The 24,988-nt window shown below is 40.5% G+C and overlaps 1 protein-coding gene across 6 annotated transcripts in view; it reads left to right on the top strand.

Moving 5' to 3' along the window:
• Positions 1–24,988, top strand: part of Zzz3 (zinc finger ZZ-type containing 3) — a 69,870-nt gene that overhangs the window by 23,964 nt on the left and 20,918 nt on the right. For 5 of the 6 annotated variants that reach the window (XR_005283077.2, XM_038310896.2, XM_038310893.2 and 2 more), the window contains exons 3-4: positions 2,174–2,318; positions 7,157–8,709. Coding sequence is in view for 5 of the 6 variants with exons in the window: in XM_038310896.2 (XP_038166824.1) it covers positions 7,187–8,709 (1,523 nt within the window). In the remaining variant the exon portion in view is untranslated. The remainder of the gene's footprint in view (positions 1–2,173; positions 2,319–7,156; positions 8,710–24,988) is intronic. The other variant, XM_038310897.2, reaches the window with a different exon arrangement.

Consider the following 24,988-nt stretch of genomic DNA (forward strand, 5'->3'; position numbering starts at 1 on the left):
AAGGCTGGATTTTCAAGTCAAGCTTACATTTTGTAGGATTATGTTTTCCCTGTGCGCCCATTATTCATGCTAATTTAGAGCCTTAAACAAAAAGAGGGGAAAATAGCAGGTTTTCTACTTTATCTACTGTAGAATTTATAAGGAGAGGTTGCATTCATAGTTGGTACGTTGTACCTCTGCTCCTCTCTGAGAAGCAATCTCTTCCTACATAATATTTTATTAATGTAAATAGGAAGATTAATAAGGAATTTCAAGGGTAAAAATATATACTAGAGTACAATTCTTTTTTATTTTAATTTTTTAATTTCATGTTTTTGAGTGTTTTGTCTGCATACCAGAAGAGGGTATGGTTTTCATGGGACTATAGTTATGGATGGTTGTGAGCCACCATGTGGGTTCTGGTGGCTCAAGACCTCCAGAAAAGCAGCCAATGCTCCCAGCTGCTGAGCCATCTCTCCAGCCCTAGAGTCAGTTCTACAAATATTAGAATGAGAATGCAAGCTTGAAGAGAAAAAGTTTTTTAAAAAATCTACTTTAAATATTACAGAAGTGCTGGACTTGGAAGTGCAGACCTTTAATCCTGGCATTTGGGAGGCAAAATTAGGTCTAATCTACATCCTGAGTTCCAGACAACCAGGGTGATATAAAAAGACCCTGTCTGAAAACCAGCAGAAGGAACAGCAGACATGATTATTTGTGCACACTCGTAACCCCATCCCTTGGGAGTTCAAGTTCAGCAACCATAGGGATGTTTGAGGTCAGTCTGTGCCACTGGAAGCCCTATCTCATAAAACCAAACAACAGGCTAGGTGTGCTGGCTCACATGTTTAATCCCAGCACTCAGGCGTCAGAGGCTGGTAGATTTCTGTGAGTTATGTTAGCCTGGGCTGTACAAGTGAGACCCTGTTTCAACAAAACAAAACATACACACAAACCAGCAAAATACTATATTATAGTAATGAAAAGCTTATTATGTGTGTTAAAATGAGCATAGCGGCATTGGATCATTTAATACTTATTTAGTTTCTGTCGGCTATACGTAAATAGACCAAGTCCATCACCTTTAGCAGTAATCTATTCATTTTTACTATATAGAGCCCTGGTTTATAAGATTTGGTAATTGCACCAGTCCTTAATTACAATACTTCACTTAAAATAGTATCCATCTAAAAATATCTAGTTTAATCTTAAAATAAAGTGGCAAGGTTAGTCATAAACATTTGCTTGCCTTTTTTCTAGTACTGTTATTTGCAGATGGTCATTCCTAATAACCCAATTAGCTAGAGCATGTGGTCTTTGAAAAAGATGTCGTAACATACTAGTAAAACTGCAGTTATATAATATGCCAAGAATTGGAATGTTACTAGGTTAATTAAAATATCAGACTTAGTATTTAACTCAGGAAACTTTTTCCTTTTTTTCTTTTTTTTCTTTTTTTTTTTTTTTGAACTTTTCATTGATTTGGATTTCACATCATGCATATCGATCCAATTCATTTAACTCTTGGCTTTTTTCTTATTGGAGAATCTCTATGGCCAGATATGGTGGTGCACACTTTTAATAATACCCCATACTTGGAAGACTGAGCCAGGAGGGTATCCGAGCTTAGGGCCAGCTTGAGTTCCAGGACAACCAGGGCTGTGTAGGGTGACCTTGTCTCAAAAACAAAAACCAACACCACCACCAATAAAAAAATTAAAAAAGAAAAAAACAGAAAATACATATGGGTAAAGGTAGCAGAAGCTTCAGTTAGTAGCTGACTCTGAGCCTGTTAGTGGGGCTCACATATGTGCTAGGATACAGAGGAGTCTCAGCGTAAACTTAGCCCCACGGGTTTTGTTTTTATTCAGTCCTAAGTCTAGGAAATCCTCTAGAAATTCTTTATATGGTCATCTTTAAGAGGGGGGGAAAAGCCTTTGATTAGAGCAAATTGCAAGAAAGGGCTGAATCATATTTTACTTAAATTAATAATTGAGTTATTTGTAAGGATTTGTGTTGTCTCAAGTTTCTTCAAGCTTCGTCTCATTTGCTAAATGCCCTTGAGGCTACTTAGCCAGGAAGCACCAAAACATCACTTAAAGATACTGCTGCCTCTGTGTACTTCTGTAATCAGTATACCATTAGCCTAAGTTAACTTCCTTATTTAATACTTCTTTATCATTTTATTTTAAAGAGAGACGTTTAAGAGGTTCTAGCATTCTTGGAGGCCGAAGCCGAGAACCTGAAGCGTAAGCTCTGTTGTAGGTCATAGCTTCGTCTGCTTAGGATATAAGGAAAAGAAGGAATGTTTCCACAATGATAGATCTTCACTTATACAGGTAAGTCACTCAGCTGTGCAGTAGCGAAAACAACTTTAGTTTGATTTTATTTATTTTGGTGGGAGGAGACATGTTATTTTCCATCTTCCTTTCTCTGCCTTGCTGTTTGATGGCATTCTCAAGCTGTACAGACTGAAGATTAAATATTTTTCCATTTCTCTTTTCTCAACAAATGGATAAATGAAATGACTATTGGTATCTTGAGACTAGACCACTAAAGCTGTCTGAAATATACATATTTTGAGGAGCAGTGTGAAAGTCTTTGACGTCTCAGTTCTTTTAAGTGTGTACTCATTTGAATCTGTTCTGTCTTCCTATATGGCTCTCTGTTTTGTCAATCATCTGTTATCTCTCTTGATAACAAAGAAGAGATCTCTTTGTATATAACTGCATGATAGAGTTTTCAGACTTCAAAGAGGTGACTATTAACTTTTCACTGCATTGAGTGAATAGGGTCACAGGTTTTCTCCTGCTCCAATGGAGTGATAATCATCCAATTGAACTGATATGTCTGTTAAAAGAGTTGTGTGACTAGGTGTCACAGTTTGCACCTGTAATCCTACCACCAGGACACAGGAGGATTGTTAGAGTTTTAAGGCCGGTTCGGGATGCATTGCAAGGCCCTGTCTCAAAAACTACATCTCAGACTTGCATGATAAACAAAGCCTGAGCATAGCTTATGCTACAGACAGGCAGAAAATCATACTGGTGACACCTCTCGGTTACCGTTACTCGCTTTTTTTCTTTGATTTTGACCTTTGTACTTGAAAATATATGGGTATTATGACCAGTTTTCTAGGTGTTGTTCACTTAATAAAACTAATATGATGATAGTATTGGTGTTAGCTAGGCGTGGTGGCATACTATGCCTTTAATCCCAGCACTCAGGAGGCAGAAGCAGGTGGATCTCTGTGAGCTGAAGGGCCAGCCTGCTCTACATAGTGAGTTCCAGAACAGCCAGAGCTACATAATAAAAATTAAATAATATTGGTGTTAATTGCCAATTCCTCAACTCCTAAAGTAAACTGGGACACTTGGTGAGTAGAGCAGGGGCCAGAGGCTCCAGTATGGCGGTTACAGGCACTGTACTAGGGATAGTTTTTAAGTAAAGCTTAGCTGCAGCATGCTTTGTTTCTAGTGGGTGGGCCTTTGTCGTTTAGTCTGTCCTATTTCTTTTGGTTCTGATTCAGTAATGTGGGTGTAGTCACTAGGACTGGAGGCTCATGATCAGAAAGAGCTATAATGTTTCAGAATTTTATAGTTTTTATGAAAGTAGATTCAAATTCAGGGGAAGGTGGTTCAGAGGAAGTCTGATAAGAGTTAGGATGTGTGGATTTAGGGGAAGTTTGAAGCTCTGGACAGGCTGAAAAAGTTTGGTTGCTTGGCCCATTTCATTCTCTTGAGTAGTATGAAAGCTTAGGAGGATGGGGCATGCAGGATAAAGTGTGCTGATTCTAGTGATGGCTCATGTTCTCTTCTTGTTCACTGGAAATGCTGCTGCTCACCAGCTGCTTGGTAACAGAGGACGGAGTTTAGTCTCTTACTGGGTTGGGTACAATTTGCCCCCATGAAAATGTGAACTCAGGTTTCCCTTAATTCTAAAACTATAATAATACAGTTTCTCTTAACAAATGGGTGTGGCTAAGGCTTTCACCAGGTGTCTCTTAGTTTATATTATTAAGGGTGTTCCTGAGCTAGTTGGCAAATAGGTTCACTTCTATTCCCATAACAACTTCATATTTAGCAAGGATATAATTATATGACCAAACCTTTTCGTTGGATTCTTTAGTGACTTTGTATTTAGCTAAAATAAGGAAAATAACAGTTTCAGTCTGTACTACTTTGCTAAATAAATAAACTTGGCACAACAATATTGAGATTTGGTTGGAATCATGTAGACATACTTGATTAAAAGTCCCTTATTGATTAATGGCTTTTACGTTCAGTTTATGAGATAATTGCAAAATGTATGTATACTTCATATATGCTTATGTAAAAATAGGAAAGAAGAAGAAATATAACAGTTTTGTTTTAAACTCGGGCTTTCATAATTTGACTAGATTTTTACTTGAAGTGTATAAGGTAGTTTTGCACTCTGTTTAATGCTTCTTTAGCCAAAGCAATCATGGCCTTATTTATAATGTTTTGTTTTAATCATTATGATGTAGTAAAATCTTAAAGAGAATTATGTATCTAATTTGGTTTGCCACCTTATGATTGAATGTCGTTGTTAGGCTGCTGCCGGAGTGCAGCATCTCAGTGTTTTTCCTACTCCAGCACGTGCGAATTGTTGGGCAGGGGCTAAGATTCTGCAGTTCTTTCTTTTTTCTCGCCTTTTCCCCTTTCTGTTCTAAGTACCAAATGCAAGTCAGTTTCTAGCAAGCTTCAGGACATGCTTCTAGTGTGAACTCTCGGGCTGTATGGTTACAGCAGTTTGAAATACCAGAAAATACTCACTGTCAGATGAGCTCTTCTTGTTGGCCCCCGAAAACATACACATATTTCCTTCCTTCCTTCCTTCCTTCCTTCCTTCCTTCCTTCCTTCCTTCCTTCCTTCTTTCCTTCCTTCCTTCCTTCCTTCCTTTTTACCGTTTATTAGTCCTCTCCCAAAAGAGCTTCTTGATAATTGCAGCCTAGTGGTTAGCCTTTAATGTAATCAATGGATGGAACTAAAGCCTTTTCTGGGGAACAAAAGACACAGAAATAGACTTAATCTTTGGTTCTGATCAGTATTTTAGTTTTATAACTGGAATCATAAAAGTACAGGCTTTCATAGGTACTCTTTGATAGTGGTTTTCATTTATATTTGTGTGTACATACACACGTTTATGTTCATACATATATACATATACTTTAAAAATAATTATCAGTATGTCTGATTCAATACTCTCTTTTGTGGAAGTTAAATTACAGAGAAAGGTTTTGCATCTTGTTCAGATTGGTATGGAAAGAGAAGAATGGTTAAGGAGAGCCAGTTAACTGAAATTTCTTCTGGGGGTTATAAGCCTTTAATGGGCATTAGTTATTGAAAAATAAAGCTTAATCAATCACAAGTTATGAAGATAATTAAATTTGTATTATATTTTATAGTTTGCTTAGAAAATTAATTTATTTTTAATTTTACATTCATATTTACATAGATACTAATATATAACCTTCAACTTTGAGAACTCCAGACTTTGATACATCAAAGAAATAAATTGCTTTTAAAATTTTTCAGTTTGTGTTCTTTTAACACATTAAAGTTTAACTTATTTATTTTGATTGGAAGTAGAAACTGATCAGTATTTATTACCTGTAAATAAAGCAGAACTGTTTTCTTGATGGCAAGCTGTTAGAAAACTAACTTAGATCTCTAGGTAGTGCAGTTCATGTGAGCGCTGTCTGCTCTGACGGAGCCTACCTGCTCACTGTTAAGCTGATCTCCAGGAAATTCTCTAGAGCGAGTAATGCTGTTTTAAGGATTTTAAAGCATGCCCTGCTTCAAAACAAACCCGAGTTCAACCGACTTCGCATATTTCACAGAGTACTTTTCTTCCTTAGCTCATTGTCAGCAGCCAGAAATAGGGCAGCAGTTTTCTTTTCTGTGTCTTGTGCAGCAAGCTGCTGTGCTCTTCTGTAGTTCCAGTGTTTCCAGTATTAGGTAGTGCAGCTGAGGCCTAGAAGGGAATGTGCTTGACTTGCATGGGGGCGGATAAAAGGGTGTTAGATGAAAGGGGTCTGTATGAGGGAGGCCACTGGAAGGCAGGCGAGCATGGTGGGCTTGTTGTGCTGTTGTCGACCCTTTCTTTATTTACCATTCTGTGCCCCTCTTGAAGTTGTTAAGCAGCAAGTGAAGTGACAAAATATCTAAGAAAACCAGCAGAAGGCGAGGAAGGGGACGGAGACCTGGAAAACGCCACTAGCTCTTTCCGAGTTTACCCAGGTGGATCAGTGAGGACATTTCCCCGTAGGCTTCCGACTTCTCTCAGTAGGTTCAAAGCATTCCTGCCAGAAAATTCACTCACCTCCACACAGTGAGCTAAAGATATGCTGCCCTACATACAGAACCTTGAAGAAGAAAATGGGTGTGTGTGTCGTGTGTGTAAATACACACACATGTGACATGTGAGATGATACTCCTTACTTCTGAAGTGGCTCTTTCTTTTTGAAGGCAGCTCTTGCTTTCTGTCTCCTCAGAATGCTTTCGTGTAGTGATATGCCTTTCTCTAGAAACTAGAGCTTTGGTTGGTTGTGGTGTTAGCCAGTGCAAGCTAGTGTTGCGACTTCAGGCCACAGTTTAATTACAGAAAGTTCATAGCAATATGCCATAGCTTGTTATCAGGGGACTTAACAGAAAACCATTTTAGTAAAAACCACAGATTGATTAGAAATATGTTCTATAACAACTAGCTGATCTATAACTTTAAGAGTGCTACTTTAATAACCAAAATGGAATCGTATGTTAGGTTCATCATTTCTGAGAGACAGAGACAGTGAACTTGGTCTCTAGAGTTCTGTGTGAGCTGGCTATATATAGGTTGTCAGTAGATTGTTGAGGCTGTCTGTGCCTCAGTCTCCTCAGTTGTAAAGTAGGCACAATAGCTGTACCTGTGAGTTGTGAGACTTCAGGGAGTGCAGGGTGTTTAACATAAACATCGAGTAAAAACATGAACGTAAAAAATGGTATTTAACTGTTAGCTATTATTAATGTCATTATTGGAAATTTTAATAAAATAATCTTTGTCCCATTATTTATTAATAATGGCTATACTTGGATAAAAAGTTGTAACTTTATACTTTTGTTTTAGATATATTAACTATTACCTTTTTCTCATTATCTTGTTTACATTTTGAAGGTTTCCCAGTGAGTGGACCATGATGCCCGTATGGTAGGGACTTGCCAGAGTATGGCTGCTTCCCGGTCTGCTCGCGTTACAAGATCAACAGTGGGGTTAAACGGCTTGGATGAATCTTTTTGTGGTAGAACTTTAAGGAATCGTAGCATTGCTCACCCAGAAGAGATCTCTTCTCATTCTCAAGTACGATCAAGATCACCAAAGAAGAGACCAGAGCCTGTGCCAGTTCAGAAGGGAAATGCTAGTGGAAGAACTTGTGATGTAAAACAGCAGAGTGCGCGAGAAGCGTGGGTAAGCCCTAGGAAAAGAAGACTCTCCTCTTCCGAGAAGGATGACCTAGAAAGGCAGGCCTTAGAGAGTTGTGAAAGAAGGCAGACAGAGCCAGCAGCGCCCGTCCTGAGGAACATTAAACGCTGTTCTAGAGCTGAAGCCTCAAACAGCTCAGAGGAAGAGTCGCCTGTAAAACCAGACAAGGAGTCGGTAGACCAGAGGACAGTAGTGGACCATGATGCAGAGTTTCAAGGGACTAAACGAGCTTGTCGATGTCTTATATTGGATGATTGTGAGAAAAGGGAAATTAAAAAGGTGAATGTCAGTGAGGAAGGGCCACTTAATGCTGCGGTAGTCGAAGAAATCACGGGCTGTTTGACTGTCAATGGTGTTGACGACAGTGACTCGGCTGTTATAAACTGTGATGACTGTCAGCCTGATGGGAACACTAAACAAAATAGCACTGGTTCCTATGTGTTGCAGGAAAAATCAGTAGCTGGAAATGGGGATTCAGAAATGCAGTCTCAAGTGTTATTTGGTAGTAGGAAGGAGGACAGTTGTATAGAGCATCTCGTGCCTTGCACAAAGTCAGAAGTGCAAATCAAGTCGGAGGACCCCAAACTAGTAACTGCCTGCCTCCCCATTGATTGTCGGAATCAGCTGACTGCTGAGCCAGCCGTGGGCCCTGTTTCTGAAATTCAGTCATCCTTAAGAGATTCTGAGGAGGAAGTAGATGTGGTGGGAGATAGCGGTGTCTCAAGAGAGCAGTGTGATGAGAACAGCAGGGACCCTCTGGACACAGATCCCGAAAGCATGCCAGTCTCCGCAGAGCCAGAACCGTCCTCTACACCAGACTGTGTTTCAGCGCAAATGACACCTTTATCCGAACCGCAAGAGCACCGGTATACCCTGAGAACTTCGCCTCGAAGGGCAGCTCCAACCAGAGGTAGTCCCACTAAGAACACATCTCCTTACAGGGAAAATGGACAATTTGAGGAGAGTAATCTCAGTCCCAGTGAAATGCACACAACTGTTAGTGATAATGTAAGTCAGTCTCCCACAAATCCTGTTGAAATTTCTCAAAGTGAAAAGGTTCTGTGTTGTGACTCTCAAAACCATGGAAGTGAAGGACTAAGTGAGTCACCCTCAGAGGCCACAATGAATGTTGGACCCTTGCCGTCTGCCAAAGAGAGTGCCAGTCAGCACCCTGCGGAAGAGGAGGATGATGACCCTGATGTTTATTACTTTGAATCAGATCATGTGGCACTGAAACACAACAAAGAGTATGTGTAAATATGGTAACCATGAGTTGTGCTTTGTTTATCACTCCAGGCTTTCAGTATCATTCGTAAATGTCTAGTCTGAATGTTTCTATTGTGGAGGAAGTTAGCACTTTAGCATAAGTTTAGACTTAACATAAATTTCTTATCTCAAAAACTGAGATTCAGCATTGAACTTCATTACTCGTCTCTGTAGTTCACATTTCCTGGTGCTGAGTTCCCACGTGTCTAAATAAGAAAGGACAAGTGAAACCATGTGCTGTGTCACAGGAAGGTCAGTGGAAACATGAGCGCTAGTGCTTTGGATGCTGAATTAGCACAGTCCACTTTGACCTAGAGATTTATAACATCTGCCTTTATAAATCATAAGTATGTAGCTATCATCTAGGTACTGGAAATCTGGCAAACTAGAAATTATTCATATTTAAATCTCCATTAAATGTCTGACTTAAGAATGTGCTTGAGCCATCATCGTTGTAGATTAGAGCAATAGACAGTGCTGTTAACACTGTTGGTGGCTTGGCTCAGCCCTGGCTCATGGTGGCCACCTTTACCAACGTACTTTTGCAAATAATTCTGTATCCAAATTTTTCACAATTTTGCTCATTTATTTTAAGTTATTTTGGAAAAATAACAAAAATGAATCAGAGCTAACTGTCTCTAATCCTGGAAGGACTCTAAAGTGCTCATCAAAACTGCTTTAATGGGTAACAGTGACCAATTAATTAAATTAAGCAAATTAATTCCTCTCATAGGTTGGCTTTTGACTGCTGTCACAAAGTCACATTGTAGTGGTTGTACAAAAATCATTGGAGTTGAAGAATATTCTAATGCTTTTATTATGACAGATGCCTGGTCAGGTATCACTGGGACATGATCTCTTTTTCCATGCTTAGCAGGACCTTTGTTCAGGACATATATCTGGTAACACTGGAGCCTTTTAGCATAGGTCTCTTTTCTGGAAAAGAGACTTTTTTTCTGTGCTCTTTGTTTTTGTTTTTGTAGATATTTTGAGACAGGGTTTCACTGTGTGGCCCTGGCTGTCCCAGAACTCACTCTGTAGACCAGGCTTTCTTCAAACTTAGATCTGCTCGCCTCTGCCTCCCAAGTGCTGGGGCTAAAGGCATGTGACACCGCTGCCCAGCTTCCTATGTTCTTTTAAAATTGTATTTTAAAACCAGATTTAAGAAAGATTTTATAAATTACTGTAGAAGGTTCCAAGTCTAATAATATGAGAGATCAGTTTAAGGCAGGAAAATACAATAAGTGCATAAATGAAAGATTTCAGTTAGAAATAGGATAACTGGTACACGGTGGCACACCCACACAGTCCCAACATGAGAGGCCAAGGCAGGGAGGGTGCCTGGGTCATGTAAGGGGACCCTGTCTCAAAAAACCAAACAAACCAAACAAATCTACAAATGTTTTCCATTTATAAATAATTTTAAAAAGGGGGGATTGTTTATAGGTACAAAGAAACATGTTTTAGAGAAGCAACTAAAACCTCAAAAAAAAAATGATAATCTTGTTTCATTTTCTTATCTTTGAAATGGGGGCTATCTTTCTGTGTCACCAAGGTTAGTGTTGAATTGTGACTCAAGTGAGTCCCCTGTTCCTGAGAACATGGGGCTTCGAGCTTTTGTCACCATGGCTAGCTCCAACTTAAATGACTTTGAATTTCTCCAGAACTTATGTTGTTTTTTCTGAACTGAGAGCCTGGCAAATGTGAGGCTCCTGTTTTGCTCCTGAGCCACACCTTCCCTTCCAGGAAACAATGTTCCCTTGACTTTTGTTGTCTTTATTACAGGGTATTCTCTTCAGTTTTGACTCATCATTGATTCTGGGAAATAGTAATTCACTCTTGTTACTTTTAAAATTGAGATAGAATGGTTATTAAGGACAATACTCCCATAAGATAATTATCCAAGTAGTGGCTCTAACTCCCAAAAGGTGATATTCCTTGTACATCAGCATGGGGCATGGAGTCCTTTGGAGTTGGGCTGCTGTTTACTCTATGAGGACAGTGCTCAGTGCTGATGCATCATTGAGTGACTGGGTGAAAGAAATTACTTATTTTGCTCCTGTTATCTTTTGCTTTATCTTGGATCTTTGAAAATGACACTTAATTTTAGGTTTTACTTTCTTTTGCTTTCTGCTTGCATTGCTAGAAATCAGAACCAAGGGTCTGCATGGTAGGCAGATGCTCTACCACTGCTCTTGGATGGAAAGAGATGATCATGATTAGTATCTTGGTTTGAAGTAATTCTTAGAAAGCAGTATTTGATCATGTTGCATGTAAATTCTTTAATAAAAATCCCTTTTTGTTTCTATTCCCATTTTTTTATCCAAATATCAGAGATGATTGGCTTTTAAAGAACAAAACTATAAAACAAGCCAAGTGATTGTTTAAAAACAGCATCACTATGATGCTCCCGTGCTTTCAAGTGTCAGGAATTTCAAATGCTTTGAAAGTGGTATTGATGGATCCTCTCTGTTGGTGCCCAGTACTCTTTGTGCTAGAAAAGCTCTCTAGCTCATTGCCTGTGAAACTGGGGATTTAGCCTTGCCTACAGTATTCATTAGTACTCTGCCAGAAGGGACCACGACCTACTTTCTGATGCCAATTAAAGCAGGTTATTAATGCCAGGTGCCATGCTGCACACAATCTACAAGACCCCATCTCAGACAAAAAGTGTATTAATAGAAAATCCCATGGTTGCTGTCGTGTTCTCTTAAAGAGTTAGGCTCTCCGATTCTACCTGATACAGTTAAAACTAAGCTAACAGTAATGATTTAATTGGCAGGCTTCGCCTTGTCATTTTAATTTATCCATCTCTTTGAAAGACTGTCACTCTCAAATGTTTGAGAAGATACTGTAGTGTCCTAGCTTTAGTCATGGCTCATGACAGGTTCGTCAACAGCACAGGGAAGGGAGTCTGAGTCTTAGGGTACTTGACTGTGGCTCACATTGTACTTTTGCTTATTCTTCCTCTAAATAGAGAACTCTACTTGCTAACTGAAAAAGAGGCTAGAAAATGTGTTCTTCTTAGTAGTATTGTCCAAGGCAGTACTTTCCCTAAAAAGTTTCTAGTCCCTTGAAGATCAATATGCTCCTTTAGTGGCCTGGCAGATTGAGATCACTTGCCTAACTGGCTGCTCTTCCTGGTAAGCCTTGAGGTTCTGGCTTTCAGGATCAGATAAGGATTTTAAGGTCCTAGGGTTTAGATTTAGTATTTTTTTTTTCAATTCAAAAGGTAATCACTAGAAATGAAACTTGGTGATGTATGTCAAAGTTAGGTATATTACACAGGCTGTAGAGTAGAGTCTCGTGCCAGTGGTAGCATACATACTGAGTGTGTACGAGGACTGGGTTCCATGTCTAGTACTGCTCTGCAAACACAAAAAACATCATGAGCTCACGGTAGAAATGGGTCACACTTTGGCCTTTAAAAATGATGGGTTTTATTTTGTTTTCTTTTTTGAGACAGGGTCTCTTGTTGCTCAGGCTGTCCTTAAGTTGTGCTGTTGCTGAAGGTAACCTTGAGCTTCTGACATTACTCCCTTTCCTCTGTTGCTGGGATTACAAGAGTGCTATGATTGGACTCAAACTTCTGTTTTCTAGTTGGTAATCTGAGCCATGTCTGGTTAACCTCACGGAGTGAAGACTTCCTCCAGGGACTTAGGGAGTTTTTAGATTGGGAATCTTACAGAGCAGATCTTTGGTGTTTGGTTTTTAAACAATCTGACTATAATTATAATGCCCTCATTTTTAATCCATCAGAACCAGCATTTTAGGTGAATGACCCCCATTTAACTTATTTAGCTGCTTTCATGTTCTTTGTTTTAATAGTGTGTTTGTGAAGAACAGGTGGCTTCATGTAGAGGATTTGGTTAATTTGCAAAGGGTATTCTGAGGGTTTAGAATGCAGTGGTCTATGAAAGTCAGCAGCTACTGGGGAAGAGGGTGCTCCGTGCTCCTTGCTAGCTCATAGAAAGTGCTGTAGAATACCAACCAAACTTGACCCAGGCTTTGGGTGTGCGGATTGATGGCAGGAGCAAACTCTGTCTGAAGTATAACATTTGTTGTCAGGAGTAAGTCATTGACTAATTCAAACATGTAGTGAATTGTTGCCAACTTAAAATATTTTCTTATGTGTATGGTTGTTTTGCCTGTGTGTATGTCTGTGTACCCATGGTGGCCAGGAAGGGAAGTTGGGTCCCTTTGTACTGGGGTTCTAGATGGTGCTGAGCCCCCATGTGGGTGATGGGAACCCTGCACCCTGGAATACCAAACACCCTGGAAGCAGCAGCTGGTTTTCCTAACTACTGAGCCATTTCCAGGCCCATTACCAAAAATTTTTAATTTTCAGGTAATATAGGTGATTTTATATAATTCTCTGCTCTAATAAGTATACTGGCACATAAATATAGTCTTAACATTGCTGGTTTAGGGTCTTCGCTGGCAGAGACCATGGACCGACACTTGTGACATCACTGTGATAATAGGTCTACTTTTCTATCTGGTATGATTCCTGACTTCTTTATATTCCAGTAGTTTCACTTCCTGTGTTCTTTTGGCATCTCTGTGGCTTAGTATTTCATAGCTATATTTCACAATTTTTATAGTCTGTGGAAAAAAACTTCTGTACTAGTCATGTTCAGTAGTTTCTTTGAGGTGCCACATGCATGAGAAAGTTTTTCTCTTTAACAACATGTGTAGGTATCTTACCCGCAGTGACCAATTCTCTCACTCTGTGAGTGACTTAGTACAGTTGATTGACATTTTCTGACAGTAGTTGGCATGACTTAGAGAACAGCAAAATAAGATCTTCATTTCTCAAGACTTTCTCTTTCTGTCCCCAGTCACAAAGAGGTCCTTAAGTGAATCTGTGATTTCTCATGTGACAACTTACGACTTCTCTTTGCCCCTCAGCAGTGTTAGAGAAGTTCACAGACGCCAGGAAAAAAATTATTTGATCAACTACAGAAAATACTTGAAAGAATCTGATTGAGTGGCCATATGGAGAGGAACATATGGGAAGGTTGGGAAAAGGCTAAGGCACTGACGTTTGGGTGTAATACGGTTCCAGTCACAGACTGGTTCTTCGAGTGCTGCCTAGAGAATCTGTGTTCCGGATGGTTGCAATGTGTGTGACTCTAGCTCTGTCAACACTTAGTTGTTTTGTGTCCAGCTCCATGGTCGTCTCAGGTTAGGTTTGTGGAGCTTTGTGTTTAGCTAGAGGCTCCGTATAGACGTGGGGCTTTTTTCTGTTACTCCTTTCTCTTTGGTGCCTTGTCCTACATATTCTAAGTCCTCAGCTTTCCCAAGCTGTTTTCTGAGTCTATTCAGGACACCTCTTGTTCCATATGCTCAGTTCTTCCTACTGGGAAGAACGGCCAGCGTGGCACTTTGCTCCTCACCTTGTCCTCTCTCACTCGTCATGGTTCTGCATTGTCTGTTGCCTAGGATGTGACAAACAGTTGCTTCTTTATAGTCTCCATCAAGACAGTCATCCAGTGCCATTCTGCCATAACTGTGAGTATCTGCTTTTGTGAGCTTGCACGGGTTTATGTTCACAGGTGGCTGTAAGATTGCAGAGATGGGTACTGGTCCTCTGTAAGAGCAGTAAGTGCTTGAAACTGCTGACCCATCTCCAGCCCTTTATCTGGCTTAATTTTATTTTTAAAGTTTATTTTAAATATGTATTTTATTTTATTTATGAATGTTTTGCTTGTGTGTTTGCGTTAGAAGTTGTCAGATCCCTTGAAATGGATATTTGTGAGCCACGTTGTGGGACCACTACAAGAGCATCAAGTGCTCTTAGCCACTGACCAGCTTTCCAGCCTCATGTTATATTATGATCTTTTCCTTTATTTCATTCTTTTTCTTCTCCATTTATTTATTTATTTATTTATTTATTTATTTATTTATTTATTTATTTATTTATAAGCAGGATCACTCTGTTGCCCTGTAGACTAGGCTGACTTTCGACTCACAGAAATCCACCTGCCTCTGCAGGGAATAAAGACATGTGCTAGCATGCCCATCTTGACTTAATTTTAATGTATGCTGGGAGTGTTTCTTTAATGACGCTCCTCCCGCCTGCTGTTTGAGCACTACTTGGAAATAGTCATTATCACTATTTCAGATACCGAGGGTTGAACTCAGCCTCTATGTTGACCTTTACCTCCAGCCCTGACATTCTGTGACAGTGAGGATTGACTTTTTTATAGCCCAAAAATTCATGTAAGTAGACGTAGATTTTAAATAAAGAAGCTGAGTTGAATTTGAATAATAGGAATTTTAATTAAAGAATAGAGCTAGCTAATACTTGAAAGATGTATTGTTGGTTAGATATTGATGTGGTTTGAGCAGAAGTTAGAGTTCACAGGATAAGCAAGAGAAAGTACATGAAAGACATGAAACTGGATGGGGTTTGGAAAGGTCATTCTGAGATAATAAGTGGTCTCATTTGTCTGGAGTCTTGGTGCTTTTTCTTAGTCTTTGGAACTTTTGCTGGATGAAGTCTGCTGTGGACTGTGTTTAGAAAGGCATGGGAATGTGTTCCTTTGTATCAGTACCAGTTTAACCCAGTTACTAATAAATGGCCTTTAATTACTTACTTTGCTTGTTATGTGTGGGTACTTTGCTCTCGTGTATATCTTTGCACCATGGATGTCCAGTGCCGTTGCAGAGGTAGTAAGGGGCACCACATCCCTGGAAAGTGGGGTTACAGATAGTGATGAGCCAACCTATGGGTGCTCCAGCTTTCTTTTTAAATAAAATTAACTGTGGACGGTGTAGTGGCACAAGCCTTTAATCTTAGCATGTGGGACATAGAGACAGACTCTTAAGTTTGAGGCCAGCCTACATAGTTCTAGGATAGGCAGAGAGATATATAGTGAGACTCTGTTGGAAAATAAAATTTAAAAAAAAATTCTAGAATGTTTTGAAGTAATTTGTTTTCTTTAATACTGTGCTTTCGGCTGTTTATTTTGGAATTTTTTTATTTACCTTTTATTTTGCTACTTTCTACATTTTCTACATTGTTTCTCTTTATTTTAGTAGTATACTACTGGATTCTTAAAATAATTCTTAGAAGGAAAGTTTATGGTCACAATTTATTGATAATAAGAGACTCATTATAGTCAAGAGCAAGTGTCTTTCTGATTAACACATGATTGTGTATTTTATAGACTTAGTGCAGTATTACAAACTATACATACCTGATTTGGATAATTGTTACATGTGTCACCTCAAGCATGTCCCTGTTTATTCTGGGAACATTATGTCTCCTGTTTTGAAGTACAGGATGCTCTTGGGCAACTACAGTTGACTCTGCTGTCCCGTAAAGCATGAGTAGTTATCTCTGCTGTGCTCGTTAATCATCTCCTTCCTTGAATCCGTGTTCCAGCCTCCCCTGGAGTAGCTGCGTAAATGCTGCAACAGGTAGAGTTATGTGAGGAGCCACGGGAAGCCAGTAGAGCGTGCATTTCATAAGCAGTATTGTTTTTTTGAGGTTACAACTAAATAATGTTTGCAGTCTTGAAATGCTATCTCATTTAAGTGTAGACTCAAATTCTTGAATTTCTTTCTAAGTCCCTTACAAAGGCAGCGTGATTGTACTAGACACGGAGAACATGCCCCCTTTCCCTCCTGGTGCAAGGCTGAACAGACATTGTAAATGCTGCTGCATCTCTTCTGTAACTGCTGTCTACATGACTCGGACTGTCCTTTTTCTCTCTGCATTTCACCTGCTTTTGATACTGCTCGGCTGTCTTCTTTATATCCTTCCCTGGGTTCTCATTAGCCGATGTGGCTTAGAGGTCTGTCACCTGTGTAGTAGTGGATTCAGTGGGTAGCCCAATCTCAGATCATTCTCCCTCAGCCGATCTTCCCTTTTCCGTGTCACGCAGGAACCTGAGTAGACCATACATGGGAATTAGTTTATTACTGCTTCCCAAACCATTTTCAGCGTCCTTCAGTTAACTTGGCAGTGTCTAGGAAAAGGAGCCTCTTTACTCACCCACCAGCCGTGGTTGAGGTCTGCTCACCTCTGCTCTGCATCATTTGAAATGCTTCTTGCTTTCTGTGCTAGCTTAGAGTTCCCAGTTACCCTAGTAGACGCTGGCGACAGTAACTACTCATCTACAACACTGCTGTCTGGTGTTGCAGGAGCTCCTTCCGCTCCTTCAGCCAATAGCCGCTGAGATACCAGCCCATTGGGGCGTGGTCTCTTTTTAAAAATGCGGCCACTTCCCTCCACTCGCTCTCTGGCTTCCGGCTCTGCTTCCAGCGACTAGGCTCCCTTCCTGATTGCTGAGGGCTGTTGGCTGGGATGGTGATCTGTAAGTTTTTTTCCCCCTTAAATAACCATTCTATTAATCATAACTCCAAACTGGTGTGGGATTGTTTGTGATTTACACCTTCAGTCTGCCTCTTACTTCACATGCTGGCCAGGGTCAACTGGAGTTCCTGAGTTTTCTTTTAACATTTTATTTAATGGGAGGGGCAGCAGCCTGTAGAGGTCAAAGGACAACTTAGAGATGTTGATTTTTCTCCCATGGTTTGGTGGCAAGTGCTGTTTCCTGCTCAAAATTATCTCAGCCCAATTTCCCGAATTCTTTGAGTACCCTTGCCTCATTTAACCAAGTGTGTTTAATCTGAGGCGCATGGGCCTCACGTGCACAATGACAGCTGTGAATGCAGCCCAACACAAGAGTGTAAATTGAACTGTTCTCAGGGTTTCTTCCCTTCTGTGATTTCTATAACTCTCATTTCTCCAGTTCTCAACCTGCGGAGCGCAATGCATTTGGAATCACATATCAGATAGTTACATTACAGTTCATAACACAGTAGCAAACTTACAGTTACGAACATGAGGAACTGTATTAAAGGGCTGCAACATTGAGAAGATTGAAAAGTACCGTTGTAGATGCTGACATTGTGTTACAAAGGAAAGGATGGGCAAGCCTGAAGGCCTGCTGTGGTCTATCCATGCTGGTCTTCCTGACTATCATCCCTTGTCAACAGAGGGGAACCCTCTTAGTTACGCGAAGTCTCTTTCTTCCCCGACGGACCAGACACTGTGTGTGTGCTCTCTTCTAGTGAACAATGACTGCTGTAATTGTACGTAACAGAACACAAGCTCTGAGGACCTCTTCTGGCTATATAGGAGAATTTCCATGCCCTCATCCTGGTTCAAAAATTTCAGAAAAATGAGCATACTTCTGGTAATAAAGCCTTCATTTATTTTTTCAGTGGGAAAAATTGATCCTAGGTTTTTATGCATGCTAGGTAAAGTTCTACCACTAAGCTACATTCTTATTTGAAATGACTTACAGCTACAGAACGCATTTGAAAGCGATCTGGGTTTTAGGTTTTAAAAAGCAGGTGCACAGGCTGCACAGCCATCCGCACGGTTCATTAAGCCTACACATGGGAAGAGTGTTGGAGTGCATTTAGGGACGGGTAGTCTGCATAATTGCCTGCTGCCAAACTAGTATTTTACAATGGGAGTATGAAAAATAAGAATAAAAACACGTAGTCAGTGCATTGTGAGATAAAATTTCTATTATCAAGATGATTTTTAAATGTATTTTTACAGTCTTGAGCTTTGTCTATAGGTTTCAGAAAGTACAGAATGGTAGGAATTTGGTTGAGGTTGTTTGAAGGACTTGAAAGATGAATGGTTTGTCTTTTTATGGGGCTGAGAAGATCAGTGGACAGTCTCTTGCTGGGGTCACCTTTGTGTGAGCTGTTTCTCCTTTGGACAGATTCAGTCTTGTGTAGCCCACTAGACTGGAGGAATGTTACTGCTGTGGAATATTACTTGGCCAGGAAAAGGGAGCAGTGTCTGGAGAGATGCTCAGCAGTTGAGGGCACCTGCTCTCGCAGGCCCGGATCTGATTCCCAGCACTTACTAGGTCCCTCGCAGCAGTTCGCACTCGAGTGCAGGAGATCTGACAGGCACCTTTTGGTCTCTGCCCGCAGCAGCCACACGCATGGCACACAGACAGATGTGCAGGCACAGCACTCATGCATACAAGCAGCAGCAGCTTTAGAAAGCAGTGGGTACTGTGAGTCTTCATGACTGCGATGGTCTAGGACTCTGTGCACCAGAAGAGGCGCTGGGAGTGGGCAGTGAGAGGCCGCTGTTAGTGGGAAAAGGCTTCCTTTCCAGTGGTGGATGTGCTGGGCTAGAGTCAAGTCGGGGGAGTTGTGCACTTGGTCACTTGCTAAAGGTGACTCAGTTATACACTTACATAAAATGCCCAGAGGATTGTAGGAGATAGTTATCATGAATGTTTGAGATAATCTCCTGGGAGACAAGAAGAAAGGATGTTTTTCTTATTTTGTGTGTTTTATTCTGTTTATAATGTAAGTACAATAGAGTGGTTTACAGATTTACTTGATCTACACTAAGGCATACCTCTACTTTTTGTGTGGTCATGTAAAAATATAAAAACTAACTTTTTAGGATTCACTTATTGTTTTTATTTTATGTGCATTGGTGTTTTGCCTACATTGAATATCTGTGAGGGGCCCCGTCCCTTGGAGGTGGGGTTACAGTTGTGAGCTGCCATGTGTGTTCTAGGAATTAACCCAGGTCCTCTGGAAGAGCAGCCAGTGTTCTCATCCAGTCCTAGATAGTATTGTTTTTAACAAGGAAAAGCAGTCACTGATGATGGAGTGAAGTGTGTAGAAGCCTACCAACATGAGAGTCCAACTGACGTCCAGCAGACTCGAAAGTAACAACTTGGTTGGCTTGAGCCAAATTGTGTGATATATTGAAATATCTTAAATATGTTTTTTGTTCTCTTAAGTAGAGCAACAAAGTGGTCTTGGGAATTAGACTCGTGAGTGTTCTTTATATTGTAAAGGTATTGTAAATTCAATGATAATGTTAAAAAACGTACACTGGGTATTTAAAAGAAAATGGGTATTTGGGGGAGTAAACACCAACTCCACCACTGTGCAAGGGTAGGGAAGAGGACTGTGTCTGACCAGTTCATAGGATTCCACCCTCTCTCTCTCTCATGGGAGAGAGCCCTGCCCTTGTGTGAAACTTAATTTTTAAGTTTTTCAAGACAGGGCTTGTCCGTGTAACAGTCCTGGCTGGCCTTGAACTCATCGCCTGCCTCTGCTTCCCTAATGTTGGGATTAAAGGCATGCGCCACCACTGCCCAACTTTAACTCTCCCCCACCCCCCGGAATTCTTAAGAGTCATGTTACTAGCTTAAAGGGCACCCTTAAAAGCATAGACTTCTAAGGTCTACTGGTTAATTGGGAATATACTGCAGAGTTCCCAGATGCCCTGCTCGTCTGTTGAGTGCCTTAGGTCAGAATGGGGCATTAGTTACAATTATGAACTGATTGTACATTATTATTGATGTGTATTATTTACTATAAATTTCTTAATATTTAGGCCTAATCTTTAATTTTAGAGATATTTGTGAGTACTTAGAATAGTGTTGGTAATTTCTTTAAAAAATGGATAAATTTATTGAGCAGAAATTCTTATTCCTCTGTGCTTTGAATAAAAACCTATTTTGTAACTTATTTTGTGAAAATTAATTTAGCATTCATATTCCCCCTGTATTTTGTAAAAACTCATTAAAATATTTTTCTCACTAGATTAAATGTGACAACTTTATTTTATGATGTTGGAATCATGAGGATTTTATTTTCATGTCACATTTATGCTCTGAGTTCTAATTTTATGATTTGAAAAGGTGTCATAAAGTAACAGAAATCTGTGCCCTTTTGTGATGCTGGGGATTGAATTAAGAGTCTTGTGCAAGAAAATGCTCTGCTTCCGGGCCGCCTCCAGCTCAGTGCTTGTCCTTAAAGCGGCAGCCTCGTCAGCCCTCCTCTTCTGTGGTTGTTACTTTGCTACAGTCGCCTACTGTTTTTCTCCTAAAGCGCAGCTTCTTTCACAGCCTGGCATGTGTCCTGGCAAATTAATCCCAGAAACAAACGGATAAACTGAGGTGTGATTGAGTCTTACTTGATAAACTGTACATGCTATAAACAGTTGTTAAGTATTCTTGTCTTTTGGCATACATTGTAGATTTTCTCTTAAGGTATGAAAATTTCATTTTTATAATTTGTTTAGGTTTTATGTTGTACGTATTGGGTGTTTTGCATATTTATGAATATGCATACATTCTGTGCATTCTTGGTGTCTGCAGAGCCAGAAGAGGATGTCAGATGCCTTAGAACTGGAATTACAAATGGTTGTAAGCTATTCTGTGGGGTCTGAGAATCCAAGCCAGGGCCTCTGCAAGAGCAACAAGTGCTCTAAACTGCTGACCCATCTCTCCAGCCCTTCAAATTTGTTTTTAACTGACAATAATCTTATATATTTAGGATTTGCGGCATGGTATTTGAGATATGTCCTTTACACTATACCAGGTTATGGAAAGTATCTTATTCTTAAACTATTCATTTTGTGACTGACAGCGCCCTAATGCTCTAGCCTACCTGCTTCTGATAACCAATCTGCTTTCTAGGTTCTGTCTATAGCTTGACTGACTATTCCTTACCAGAATTGCTCAGACTGAAAGGATTTCAGATTTGCTGATGTTTGTTAATAGATAATGGGGCATGTTGAAATGCATGCAGCTCAAGTCTAAAGGTAAAGCTAGTTATTTATGTTTTATGTACAAATTACACACTGCCTGAAGGTAATTTTGTATGATATTTTCAGAGTGTCATGTGTTGACTTTGGCCTGTCTCACATCATCAGGTGTGGTGTAGTAGTGGCCATTCTTAGTGGAATTGGGTACTCATTGTGGTTTTGATTTACTTGTCTCTAAGATAAGTTACTGTTGAACCAGTTGGCTTTTTTTATATGTTGCTTTAGGAAAAGTGAAGTCAGGTTATTTGACTTTTGTGTTTTGTTTGCTTTTTGAGACAAGATTTCTTTGTGTATCCTTGACTGTCCTGGAGCTTGCTCTGTAGGCCAGGCTGACCTTGAACTCACAGAGATCTGCCTGCCTCTACCTCCCAAGTGCTTATTTTTCAATGTGGTTTCTTGTGAGTGAACTGTCTAAATCATTGTGTATTTTGGCTACTAATCATGATCATATATGGTATGGGATTTTCTTCCATTCTATAGTTTTTTTTTTCTTTCTAAAGATGATTGTTTCCTTTGCTATATAGAAGATTCAGGTCTTAATATTTGTTTCAATCATTTTTGAGCTGCTTTCTATAATTGGTGTGACACTGAGTAATTTAATTCTTCTACATATATTTTGTTAAAGAGAGTACCCTGTTAATTGTGTCATTAACACCTTTTTCAAAGATCAATTGGTCATCGATATATGGCTTTACTTTTTGCTTTCTGGTCCATTTATCTCTCTGACTTTTTATGGTAGCACAATCATGTTTTGGTTATGACAGGTAATGTGATCATTTTTAAACAAGGGGTGACCCGAGGCTGGTCCCACGAGGGGCAGTGGCAGGCCACCCGAGGCCTCCATGAAGACTCCTTGCTGGTGGGAGACGCCTCGAGTGAGAGATTGATAGATGCGCCATGCAGAGAGAGCTGCGGTATGGAGTCTGCTTAGTGGGTTATGGGAGGGGGGAGAGACGGAGGAGGGGTAGAAGCGACCTCTGCAGAAGAAGGGCAGACAGAGAGCTCAGGCTAGAGAAGAGGCAGGAGATCAGCTTGACTAGGTGGAAAGGGGGTATGTGGGAGTGGAGTGTGTCTCTTAAAGAGACAGGGTGCCCAGGTGACAAACCAGGCCTGCAGATTACAACACAGGTTTGCCTAAAAATTGTGTGAGTCTGGATTTCACAAGTAGTATGGGAAAGTTTAACTATTATTTTATAGTTTTCAGTGTAAGGGTTTTTCCATCTTCTTTGTAACTTTTTCCACAGAGTTTTACATTTTTATGTTTTTATAAATATAAAAAAATTCATTGGAATTGGCTCTATTAGGCATTAAGAGTAGATGCCACCCCTTGGTCTTGCCTCCAGACTCTCTTTGCAGTGATCTTTTCCACCTCTCTGTTTTCAGTCTGTGTCTTCCCACTCACGAGACACGGCAAAAGGGCGGCTTCCAGCCCTCCCCTTTAAATGCAGTTAACCTGTTGTTTCTTGTTAGTTCAGCCCTAGCTGGCCTCATGCTTGGGAATCCTCCTACCCTACTTCTCTGAGCTCTGGGATTACAAGTGTATACCACAGTCACTAGCAGGCTGCATCTTCCAAGAGAGTTAAGACAGTTACAGCAGGGTTAATATTGAGGAATGTGTGTTAATTCTTTTACTTCTGTTGTTTCTGGGTTGATTAAGCACTTTGTCTTTTCTTTCCTCCTTACTCATCTAGGATGCTTATTGGGTTATTGATAACGATGTTTGACTGTTTTCCAACTCTCAGTAGGTGTTTGTGTGTGCGTGCCCTGGCATGTCTATACAGCAGCATTCATATGGAGGTCAGAGACATCTTTGAGAGTTGGTTCCAGCCTTCCACATTGCTTGAGGCAGGATCTCTTGGTCATGACATGGTATGCCAGTGCTGGGCCCTAAGCTTCTGTGGGGTGGAATGGCTCTTGTCTCCACCACCCACTTTGCTGTATATGTGCTGATTTACAGATGTGTGCTACCACATCCAGCGTTATGAGTTCATAGATCCCAACACCTGTCTCACATGCATAGGCCCCGCCCTCGCGGTCATTCATTAGTTCTTACAGTGAGAATGAGGCTTCCCTAGTCTCTAAGGACTTCTGTCATCCTTTCCCTGTGAGCATCTTCTTTATTCACGTCTAATTAGAGGATAGCTTTGCTGACTGTAGTCCTTTTGATTTGCTTATTTCAGTACTTGAGATATTCTAGCCTGTGTTGTCTTGTCTGCTGTTCCTCTGACAGCTTTTTCGTTTGTGAGTGACCTGGCACTTTTCTCCTGTAGCACTTGTTCTTGTGACTTGCAATTTTAATCGCATTATGACGCAGAGTTCTTTTCTGATTTCATCTGTTGGGTTGTAGCTGCTGCCTATGGATGGATGTACATTTCTATCCCAGTGTTTGCAAGGTTTTTTGTTTTGTTTTGTTTTGTTTTATTTTCGAGACAGGGTTTCCCTGTAGTTTCTAGAGCCTGTCCTGGAACTAGCTCTTGTAGACCAGACTGGCCTCGAACTCAGAGATCCGCCTGCCTCTGCCTCCCAAGTGCTGGGATTAAAGGCGTGCGCCACCACCGCCCAGCTGTTTGCGAGGTTTTGAATGATAATTTTACTGATTGAATTGCATGTCCTTTAGTCTAGATTCCTCCTTATGCAGCAGAGATTCACTGTGATTGGCATTGCAGTTTTCCAGTTGCTGTCCTGGTGTGATACTGCCCTGGCTCTCTTAGACCCTGCTGCTCTTTCCTTGGCCTTCAGATGCTTCCTGTTGAGTCTGACTTCCTGAGCTTTCCACACACTAGATCTTCTCCATGCTAGACTTTCTGATTTTCTAGGTTTCTTATCTAAGTCTTAAGTTGAATTCTTCATTCTTCTGTTTATTGAATCATTTTTCAGGTCACTAATCTTTTATTACATTAGTTTTTCAGTTTTTTGAGACAGGGTTTCTCTGGGTAGCCTTGCCTGTCCTGGAACTAGCTCTTGTAGACCAGGCTGGCCTCGAACTCAGAGATCCGCCTGCCTCTGCCTCCAGAGTGTGTCGCCCAGCAATTACATTAGATTTTGGAGTTGCTGTTTCAGTGTCCTTTAATTCAGTTGTTGAAGCGGTATGAATTTGGAAGAAGGATAATTTTACTTTGCTTTTTCATATTTCTTTTAGTTTTAAGTAGGAGGTGTGAGCCTCCTGTTTTATATGGGCATAGTGAGCAGCCTTTTCCTGAGTGCTCATTCACCACCTGGTCATGCTTATGAAGGGTAAAACAAACTGTAACAGCAGCAGTGACACACACCAGATACGGAGTACAGTGAAATCAGTTAACAGTACCACAGACACCAGCAGCAGTTACAGGAAAGCAAATTAGAGTGTAAACCTTAACATGATGAAGGAAACAAAGGGAGAAAGAGAAGGGGTAAAGAAAAATGGTAAATTTTATGGAGGAAAAATGCTGAAATCCAGTTAGAAAAATGATACATAAATAAATGTAGATAAAGTAGAGGAAGTCTTTAGAGTACTGAGAGGTATAGATACCAAGCCACACCTGTCCCTTCTGCGCTGGACTAGGAGCTGGGGAGAGTCTTGATTGCAGAGCCACGGCAAGGGCTTTCTCCGGCCCCCCAGGCTGCTCTGTCTTGGTTCTCTGATGTTGGAGTCCTCCCTG

The sequence above is a fragment of the Arvicola amphibius genome, chromosome 14 (assembly GCF_903992535.2).
Source record: "Arvicola amphibius chromosome 14, mArvAmp1.2, whole genome shotgun sequence".
In the NCBI taxonomy this organism is placed as follows: Eukaryota; Metazoa; Chordata; class Mammalia; order Rodentia; family Cricetidae; genus Arvicola; species Arvicola amphibius.